This window comes from Histoplasma capsulatum, genomic scaffold (assembly GCF_000149585.1).
Source record: "Histoplasma capsulatum NAm1 scaffold_6 genomic scaffold, whole genome shotgun sequence".
Taxonomy (NCBI): domain Eukaryota; kingdom Fungi; phylum Ascomycota; class Eurotiomycetes; order Onygenales; family Ajellomycetaceae; genus Histoplasma; species Histoplasma mississippiense.
This window is the reverse complement of record NW_001813977.1, coordinates 1,351,406-1,360,742: the sequence shown is the minus strand read 5'-3', so window position 1 is coordinate 1,360,742 and position 9,337 is coordinate 1,351,406. Positions and strand designations below refer to the sequence as shown.

Below are 9,337 nucleotides of genomic sequence, written 5' to 3'. Positions count from 1 at the left end.
GGTTTGGTTTTCAACCGGATTAAAACCCCCCCAAGTCCAGGCACCTCAGCCAAGATTGGAGAATCCAGATCTACTCTACTCCGGTAGGCCAATAATCGAATCTCGAACTCAAGTTATCCAGGCCACCGCTCTCGCTAAATACATACGCAGAAAAGGGGGAAACAACGCTACAAGGCATCAGTCGGCAAATACTAAAAAATAAACATGAGTGATGTTCGTAAACTGCATTCCGAAAGCCAAACCGCTCCCCCCACCCACCACAATACTAACCATGCTTACACTGAAATGAATCCAGAAAAACGCTCCTCCCTCCTACCCACCGCCTGCCCACCAAGATGCAGGGCCCTATGCACCACCGCAAGGCCAGTATGGCCATCCCTCTGCAGCTGCAGACTACTACAATCAACCCCAACAATACGGTCCACCACCAGGTCAATATTATCCACCACAACAAGGTTACCCGCAACAGGGTTACCCGCAACAACCCATGTATTATGCACCCCAGCCTCAAGGCCACTATGTTGACAACAGAGACAGCAGTCGGGGCACGGGAGGCGGCATCTGTGCCGGTATATTAGCTGGCCTGGCCTGCTGCTGCTGCTTGGATATTCTCTTTTAAATATTTCCTAAGAATCCCAGACGGTATACAAATCGTTACGTGTATATTTGGAGGTTTTGTCTTGCTGGGTTTTAATTATATCCGTCACAAGCTAGAACTCTTGAGAGCGGTGCGGGATCCATTCGGATGCCGCTCGTGTAGAGCTCCCTCTCGTACCGTCATTGGAGACTTTCCACTTACGCTTGTTCCCTTTGTGTCTTGTTTGATTTGTTTCTAGGCGCGGAAATAGTTCATATGCATCGGTTGTCCTGTTTATATGCTATTTTCTGTTTTCCCCCTCTTCTTTTTGTTCTTATCTCTACGTTTCTCTTCGCTTTTAATCTGTCCATTGCGTCCTTACCTGTATCTTTTATCAATACAATTTTATTACTTTGCGTCGAGCAATTTTTTCTTTTGGTTGAATTTCTTTTCGTATGATAGTACCTCATTTTATGAATCGTTAACTATATATTTTTGAAATAGGTTAATTGTTTTGTGAATATATATCTAAGTTCTATAGCTCGAAACAACCTCCGTTTTGTGTTTATGAGGCATATGTGACACTCCCCTACCCCAAGTTGCCCACAATCCCAGGACAGGCAAATAGATACAGTCCAAGCATTATGTGAACAAGTAGAACTTGTCCATCTCTCCCAGTCGAACGTCACCGACACATCCTCTTCGCCATTATGCAAACCAAATTTACGTTTCCAGTTTAATCAATTAATGCATATATCCCTGTCGAATTATGAAGGGAGAATATAAAACTAAACTAACGGAAAAGAACGAGAAACGCAAGCCAAAATAAATCAAGAAGAAAAATAAAACAAAGAAAATGACAACTGATAAATATCACATCATAGCGTTCCATCTGCTTCCTCATCTGCTTCCCAACCAGCCGCACACATGGCAACGTCTCTATCGCCGTGGTATTGCCAGGGTCATTCTCAAATCCCTTATAAACCACTTTGCTAACCTCCCCAGTCTCCAAATATACGGTGCCGCAGGTATATTCACCTTTCTGAATTAGCTTCATCATTGATGCTGCAATGAGCTCGGGTCTCAGCATCTGCGCCCTGTCAGGCTGGTAGCATGATAGCAATTCCCCCTCATCGTTCCAGATAGGGGTATCAACGATGCTTTGTTTTCCAAGTCCAAGTTAGCAATCAGAAAAAAAAGGACGAGCAAAAAAGTGAAAAAAAGATAGAAAAGAAATATAAATATTTAAATATATACATACCCTGGACAGATCCCCACAACCCTTGATCCCAAACTGCTGCTCTGCAACGCTCATGGATCTCACAAACCCCACAATCGCATGCTTCGCCGCAGCATACAACGGCTTACTAACCACTCCATCCAATCCGGCAATGGAGGATATGAGCAACACAACCCCCTTTTTCTTATGTCCCAGCAGCGCGCGCATCGCCATGCGCGTGAATTTTATCGGATGCGTTACGTTGATGTCCAGCGTTGCGTAGCGGTCTTCTTCCTGCTCGCGGTCGAGCCAAAAATTAGAGCGTGGCTAATATATATACTATGTAAGTTATGTTATAGTTGCTTGTTTGTTGGTCCGTTTGGTAGATATAAACAATCCCCCTATTCACAACCCCTTTCCCTCCACCCGTTTCTTTTTCTTTTTCTTTTTCTTTTTTTGGGCCACCGACTTTGATCCCTTTGGGTCCCGAGAGAAATATGGAATGGGAAAATGGGCGGGGAGAATCACTGGGTAGGGTACTTTTCTTTTGAATAACCGAGAAATTAACGGAATTAGCACCGAAGTAGCCGCCTCGTGAGAAACAGTGGTTGTCTATATCCGTTGGGCAGGGGATTCACCGGCAGTAGTTCATGTTGGTTATAGGAGTCACGCAACGGAACGAACACGGGAGGGATGGCCTGGAGGGTAAAGGTTGTAACTGGGTATATTCTGTTTATTAAAATAATCCGAGAGAGAAGAGCAACGAGACCAATATTAAAACAACTTGGAAATAATAATGGATAAAAATTTTATATAACGTTTATATTAGAGAAGAAAGAAAAAAAGGTAATACAAGATGCTAAAGGAAAGAGGGGAGAAGGAAAGAAATGATAGATCAATGGAAAAAGAAGTAGGCTCCTTGATCATGTCAAGAAAGCTGGGGAAAATAAAATCTATCTACATATATAAAGTGTATATAGACAGAGCCTTCGGGGAATATATCAACGTAGGTATCGAGATCGTCAGAAAAGAAAATAATGACGAAACCAGGAAAGAGTCAACAATCCATCACTTCCATCTTACTATTTTTTTTCCCTTTGCATGAAATGAAGACCGTCAAAACAGTAGACCGAGCTAATTTTATTATTTTGGGGGTTGAAAAATAGAAAATGGTTAGTGGCGGAACATATACATATCCAAGAATTGGAAGGAAAATTCCAAGGACGAACTGTGTCCATTAAGTTCGAACCAGGGACTGTTCCACGGTGTTGTCCAGGTATGATGTTTGCGACGCTTAAGCTTCAAGGGACGTTTTCTGAAGCTCTTCAGCTGCATCGGCAACCGCGTCCTTTTCCTGCTTAAGCTCTGCAGTTGCGGGCACCTTTCCATTGGCACCTTCGTTCTGGAGAGCAGGCTTGCGTGCAGTATCTGTCGTTCGCTTATCTTTACCGCTCGTATCCTCCTCATCGAGGCGGTCGATTTCTTCCTGGGCTTTCTTGATGTTCTAGCGAAAAGAAAAGTTAACAGTTAATTTTTCGCCGCATGATGGGTGTATCACTGAAAATGTTCCAAAACCTTACCTCCGCAGTCTTTGAGGCCTGCTGGGCCTTCCAGTTAGTGATTTTCTCGGCTAGTTTTGTAATAAGGGCCGGAACATCTGCCTGGCTCATTGGGGGGTCTGCTTTGACGCTTGCCAAATCTTCGATAACACCAAAGGAAAGGTTGAATTGAGCAGGAGATGGAGAGCTCGCCGCCAAATTCTTCTTGCCCTTCTTGCCCTTCTTTCCGCCAGTGCCTCCCATGAAATAATTTTCTTCTCGATCAACTTTCCTTATGATCTTGACACCCTTAAGATCAGATGCGTCGACAGTGCGTCCCACTTCGGCACGGTAGCCACTAAGTTGTCCCTTCTTGTCTTTTTCCAGGCCAAGAGCAGAGAAATCATACGAGGGATCGAAGTGGCGGATGAGGCCCTGGGCAATTAGGATCTCATCCGTGTAGGCTGGTCGGGAAGCTTCTTCTAGCTTTTTATCAGCAATCTTCTTCCTTTTCTCCCGCTCATATGACTCTCGTTCAGCCTTTTGGCGTTCTCGACGAATGCGGTAAAGTTCATCTTCGTACTCCTTATATGCTCTGCGGGCTTTGTAGTAGTTATCTTTGATTTCTCTGACTGCACTGTACGCCTTTTGCTGCTCGCCATAAATCTTGGTGCGCTCGTCCCGAAGAGCGTTCAAGTTCTTAAAAGCAGAGTCTTGCTCAGCCTTCATGGCATCTAGTTCTTGTTGGATCGCGGAGTATCTATCACTCAAGGCCTTGGCCTCTGGGTTGTCCAGGGACTTCTTTAATTCATGAAGCTGTGACTTCAAGTTATCGATGAATTTTTGAGACTCCTCAAATCCAGAGAAGCCTTTTCGCTGCTTCCTGAGGTTTGAAATCTCAGCGAGGTTTTTCTTCTCGTCAACCAACTTCATGACGCCTGAATCAACCTGCTTTTCAAGCCTTTGGATTTCCTTGTCGATTTCATCAACATTTTTAAAGGAGACACGGGAACGCGACGCCTTTTGTTCAGCAACACGAGATTTGATACTAGCCTCAAGTGCGTTGATTTTTTCCTGAAGACTGTTTCGAGAAGCTTTGAAACCCTGCTGTTGCTGACGAATTGAAGAAAGTTCAGCTCGTAATTCTTGAGCCCTCTTAGCAGTTGGGGAATCTTGGTTGTTTGGTTTGGCCGAGTTGATTTTGGCCTTCACCTCTTCCTTTATTGAATCGTCCATCGTCAGTATCAATCGGGAGAATGTGCAGCTGTGTACTAAATAGGAGGTTAGACGAGGTCCAAACCAATACATACCATTCTTTTCTGGATAGCGGCCAATTCATTCTCCGCACGAGCCAGATCAGCCTTGTAGACCTCTTCGCTGGGGTTCTCAGGCCTTGTCTTGAGCCCATCCGACTTAGCTGAGGATTTGGTGTCGGCGGCCATTGTGGACAAATGTGACGGACACAACCGAGGTAGATCGCGCCCCAATGGATTACGTAGAACAAAGTACGGTTTTCCGATGGCTAGGTGGATTGGAGTATAAAAGAAGGGAGGGTAAGCCTGGAAACGAAGAATGAAATCAGAGCGCAACAGGCGATATTAATGACAGGGTGGCCGATTGGAGAACTTGTGGAAGAAAAATATCGACGCCGGCGAATCTCAGTGCAGTGTGGTCCGTGCGTCCAGCCAAACAACTCCAATCTGTTTTTCGAACTTACCAACCACAGGAAAAAAAAAAAAAAAAATCAGAGACAGCGACAATTTCCAACAACAACATCGCACTCCGCTTAAATTTCATTGCTTGCCTTCTCCCTGCAATTTACTGCCGCACTTACTCTGTAATTTTCCATTTCCTCCCGAGCTAAACAGCTTCCTGCGCAACTCATTCAACAAGTGTGGCTCAGATGGCGGATGAAGAATACTCGAGGGCGTCTGCCGACGCGGATCGTGAGATGACGAGGCTCTGGCGCACATGGAGAACGGTTTTTGAGATGCTGGCAGATCGGGTATAGCTTATTCCTATCTCGCGCCGCCATATTTGCAGCTGCTGATCTATTTCGGGGCGTTGTGTTTCAGGGCTATGAGGTGACCGAAGAAGAGATAAAAATTTCTCTCGACGAGTTCAGGACGAGATATTCAGACGCTCTTGGATTTCCTGAGTATGTGAGACATATGTCCCCACGCTATGTCAACTTTTAGCTATTCCTGCACACGGTACTGATCGTCTCGGTTTGTGGTGGACAGTCGCAATAAGATGAAAATTAGCGCCCGCCCTTCGCAGACAATGATGGACAAATACACTCCCCTCCCCACAGCTTCAAAACCAAACCCAGTCCCCGAATGCGGCACTATTTACGTCGAGTTTTGCGCCGATATGCAGAGCGTCGGAACAAAACAGATTCGTGCATTTAACCATTTCATCGACGAACAAAACTATCACACTGGTATCTTCGTTAGCCAAACGCCAATATCTCCGTCTGCCATGCGAGTACTCAATAGCATACCGGGCCGTTTCTGTGAACACTTTCAGGAACAGGAACTTCTAGTCAATATTACACATCACGAACTAGTACCGAAGCACGTTCTTCTTAGCGCGGAGGAGAAGAAACGGCTCCTGCAGCGATATCGGTTAAAAGAATCCCAGCTTCCGCGTATCCAGAGCGGAGACCCCGTGGCGAAATACCTAGGTTTGCGACGAGGACAAGTTGTGAAGATCATCAGAAGGAGTGAAACCGCTGGACGATATGCCAGTTATCGCTGGGTTACTTAAAACGGCGAATCCATGTCTTGATGTGGGATTAATATATGAATTCGTATTTTATAAATGAACACAGAAACACCGGACGTCTCCACATTGGTATACTGCCTCTATTCAGCTATTCTTAAGGATGAACGGGACAGCTAAATATGCGGACCTTGCTACTTGCTCACTACAGCTCAATGATAAAGAATCATTAGGAGGGGAGAGTAGATGGACCGTCCCACGAAACATCACCCTTGTACTCACTGTCAAATCACTGTATACCATCGATCCCTTGGCCGCAGTTGCAAGTTCCTCCTCACTTCGGTTATCTTCTTGCTTTATTCCCAATTTTATTTACAGTGAGCAGAATGGCGTACGGTGCAGGCAAGGAAGCTTTGTTTGATATGTTTTCCTTGAGTTTTTGTTCTTAGTTATATCTCTAACGTTTGGGCGTGTAAGCTACGCTATTTCTGTTTCTTTTGGCTCAGTTTTCGGATTGTAAAATTGCCTCGATTGAAACTGGGTGTTTTACACAAGAATGAAGGCCTGCAAAGGAGTTCCTGATTCTGATTTCTGGCAGTGACAATGAATGGATGCAACAGATTACGCGGATCCAAGGCAGGTTGAAAAGGGAAGAAATAATTACGGAGAATAACAGGAAAATGAGACACAGATGGTTGTCATTGGCATCCTTCGCAGTTGTGTTCTTTGTTCGCTACTATTTCACCTAGAAAAACACAACTAAAACCTGAAGCAATCAGTTTGAACATACTTACAAGCAATCCATTGCATGTAGTCGATTAGATTTGAATACCCTTCATATGTGTAGTTCCAACGAATTACCAGTTCACTGAGGCAGGATCAAGGCGATACGCGATTGTGGCTGAACCTTACCTCAAACTACAGATGTACACTAACCGGATTCATCATAAATATAGATCTCTCCTCAACCTTTTAATAAAACAAATAGGGCGAATATCTATTGAAGCTGTCCACTTTGACAAGTCAATAAGACAAAGATGTGTGGCATCAAGGTTGAGAAGTTTAAATTGTCTGCTGACAGGTGAAAAATGCCTGCCTAAGTTAAATACATTGTCACTTGCTGCCAACAATGTCGATCGACGACCGAACTGTCTTCACAGTTACATCAAATGGCAATATGTCGCTACATTTGGATGGGCGTTACGTGATATCAAAGAGCTTTATAAGGGCCGCTATGTGGCACGAGATAAACCCTTCTATCAACAGGATAAATATCGATAATATTATCTCTGGGCAATCCTCGCTTTCACCTCTGTTGGCACTCTTAGCGGCTCCGGAATTGAAAAATAACATGCTCTCCTTTTGCAAAGCTTTTCCTTCCGGAACTGTCTACTGGTCTGATTCATGCTGCATATTACGACTCATGCATTATACCAAGACCTATCTCAGCCGCTCTGGATGGGAAATAACCGACTGGCACCGAGTAACAAAGGAACAAGCACTGTTGTATAACGATGAATATCAACTTATCCGTCCTGCTATATAATCAACCTATCAGAGGTCATCACATGGTTACCCCATTACCCCACCGTCACATACCAAAATTCAGCGTCTACAAGCAGCAAATTGATAGAATATCGCAAAGCTCAATTACCTCAAGAACACCCCTTACTTGCTGATTTGAATGGTTTTGGGAAAAGTTCTGGTATGAGAACCAGTTCAATTCGACAAGCTACTCTGGTTTTGCCGTGGGTAACTCATATGAACATGAATCCTGGTTGTCAACTGCATTACCATGATCATGGAATTTATCATGCTTAAAAAAACCATGCCCTGGAAAAGTTTCGGCATTCTATGTAGCTGGGATGGCGTGCATTATGTTAACAAATTCCGTATCCTTAGGACTTCTTTCCTTTCCAGTTTAACAGGGCTTTTCTTTCGTCGCCTTAACGTTGGAACTTCCAAGTGGTACATAAATTTTACTTCAATACTTTCCCTAACCCGCTCGGTTTCGCCTTAAGGTTCCCCACCCTTCGTTTGGTTCTCCCTATGCTTCCCCAATATGTTATGTCCTGTGAAACATAACTCACGGGCAATGTGAAACGGTGTCACCTTTTTCGACTGGGCATGTTCTTTGAATAATCCATGCGCCTTGTTCATTTTTCGAGCTGGAATATCTCAAATGCCCACACTACACTGGGACAAGGGGGTTTGGGAGATATTTGAGGACAACTACTGAAAAATCATTTTTTGCGGGAAGGAAAACCCCGTAACGCGCACTAATCCTAGTGCCGCTTCGTGAAGCTGATCAGGGTGAGGCTTAAAATACCATTGGCGCTCTGATTTTCTGCCGACAAGATCTGGTGCTGACGGATGCTATACCGAGGATCGTTACTCGAATGTATTCGAGCAGTGCGCCTGACGAGCTGACCAGATGGGATGTGATACCCACTCTCCTGGTTAGCTGGTGGTGTACTGGATGTTCCCTCGCTATTATTTTTGTCCGAGTCATCGGCCGGTATCTTCGAACTCAAGTCCTTTTCCCAGAAGACTGGATTATGCTCGCGAGTGTCATTCCATTGCTTATTCGTATGGGACTCGTCCATTTGGTTCTGATTTACGGCACGAACAACGTAATTGCCACAAATCTTTCAGACATTCAGATTCACCAGCGGGAGATTGGAAGCGGGCTGGTTTTGGGAGCAAGAATATTCTATTCACTCTTGTAAGATCTCAGCAATCTCTCATGAGTATTTCTTCGCCGCTACTCCTGCAAACTCAATTCCGCTTCAAAAGTAGTTTCTCAGCTAATTTCCAAGTTCCCAGCATCTGGACTGCCAAATATACAATCACTGAATTCCTTGCGCGACTCACCGCGCAGACTTGGCGACATTCCTTTCAGTTGATGTTGAATTTTATCCGCATTTTTCTTGTGGCTACATTTGCTGCAGTGGCAATCTCTACATTAGCGGAGTGCCAACCATTCCACCACTACTGGCAGGTCAATCCAATGCCTGAATCCAAATGCCGGCAGGGATATGCGCACCTGGTGGCCATGGGTGCCTGCGATGCCGCAACAGATATGCTGCTTGTCGCTTTCCCAATTCCTATCATCGCTGTTTCGACGATGCCTATCTTTCGAAAATTAGCTCTCACTCTCCTCTTCGCCTTATCCCTCATTCTTGTTGTAATTACCTGTTATCGTGTACCAGCAGTGATTCAACGTCAGGGAAACCAACAATACCGCTCCCTATTTGCCTCTCTCGAAATGTAGTCGCC

General features: G+C 44.8%; 5 protein-coding genes across 5 annotated transcripts in view; 2 read left to right on the top strand and 3 right to left on the bottom strand.

Annotated features, from left to right (window-relative positions):
- Positions 1–335: 335 nt before the first annotated feature.
- Positions 336–578, top strand: HCAG_06737 (predicted protein; the record flags this gene model as incomplete). Its single annotated transcript, XM_001539082.1, has 1 exon — positions 336–578. One exon carries the CDS (start codon positions 336–338, stop codon positions 576–578), a length of 243 nt encoding a protein of 80 aa, XP_001539132.1.
- A 377-nt stretch (positions 579–955) lies between these two features.
- Positions 956–2,024, bottom strand: HCAG_06736 (predicted protein; the record flags this gene model as incomplete). Its single annotated transcript, XM_001539081.1, has 4 exons — positions 956–959; positions 1,043–1,062; positions 1,455–1,583; positions 1,839–2,024. 4 exons carry the CDS (start codon positions 2,022–2,024, stop codon positions 956–958), a joined length of 339 nt encoding a protein of 112 aa, XP_001539131.1.
- A 1,066-nt stretch (positions 2,025–3,090) lies between these two features.
- On the bottom strand, positions 3,091–4,776 carry HCAG_06735 (conserved hypothetical protein; the record flags this gene model as incomplete). The annotated part of the gene is made up of 3 exons (XM_001539080.1): positions 3,091–3,300; positions 3,377–4,552; positions 4,645–4,776. The coding sequence occupies 3 exons, from the start codon at positions 4,774–4,776 to the stop codon at positions 3,091–3,093; spliced, it is 1,518 nt and encodes a 505-aa protein (XP_001539130.1).
- A 461-nt stretch (positions 4,777–5,237) lies between these two features.
- On the top strand, positions 5,238–6,103 carry HCAG_06734 (DNA-directed RNA polymerases II 24 kDa polypeptide; the record flags this gene model as incomplete). Its single annotated transcript, XM_001539079.1, has 3 exons — positions 5,238–5,339; positions 5,410–5,492; positions 5,578–6,103. 3 exons carry the CDS (start codon positions 5,238–5,240, stop codon positions 6,101–6,103), a joined length of 711 nt encoding a protein of 236 aa, XP_001539129.1.
- A 2,758-nt stretch (positions 6,104–8,861) lies between these two features.
- Positions 8,862–9,337, bottom strand: part of HCAG_06733 (predicted protein) — a gene marked incomplete at both ends in the record, with an annotated part of 775 nt that continues 299 nt past the window's right edge. Inside the window, 2 exons of the mRNA XM_001539078.1 lie at positions 8,862–8,994; positions 9,105–9,193. Coding sequence (XP_001539128.1) covers positions 8,862–8,994; positions 9,105–9,193 — 222 coding nt within the window. The remainder of the gene's footprint in view (positions 8,995–9,104; positions 9,194–9,337) is intronic.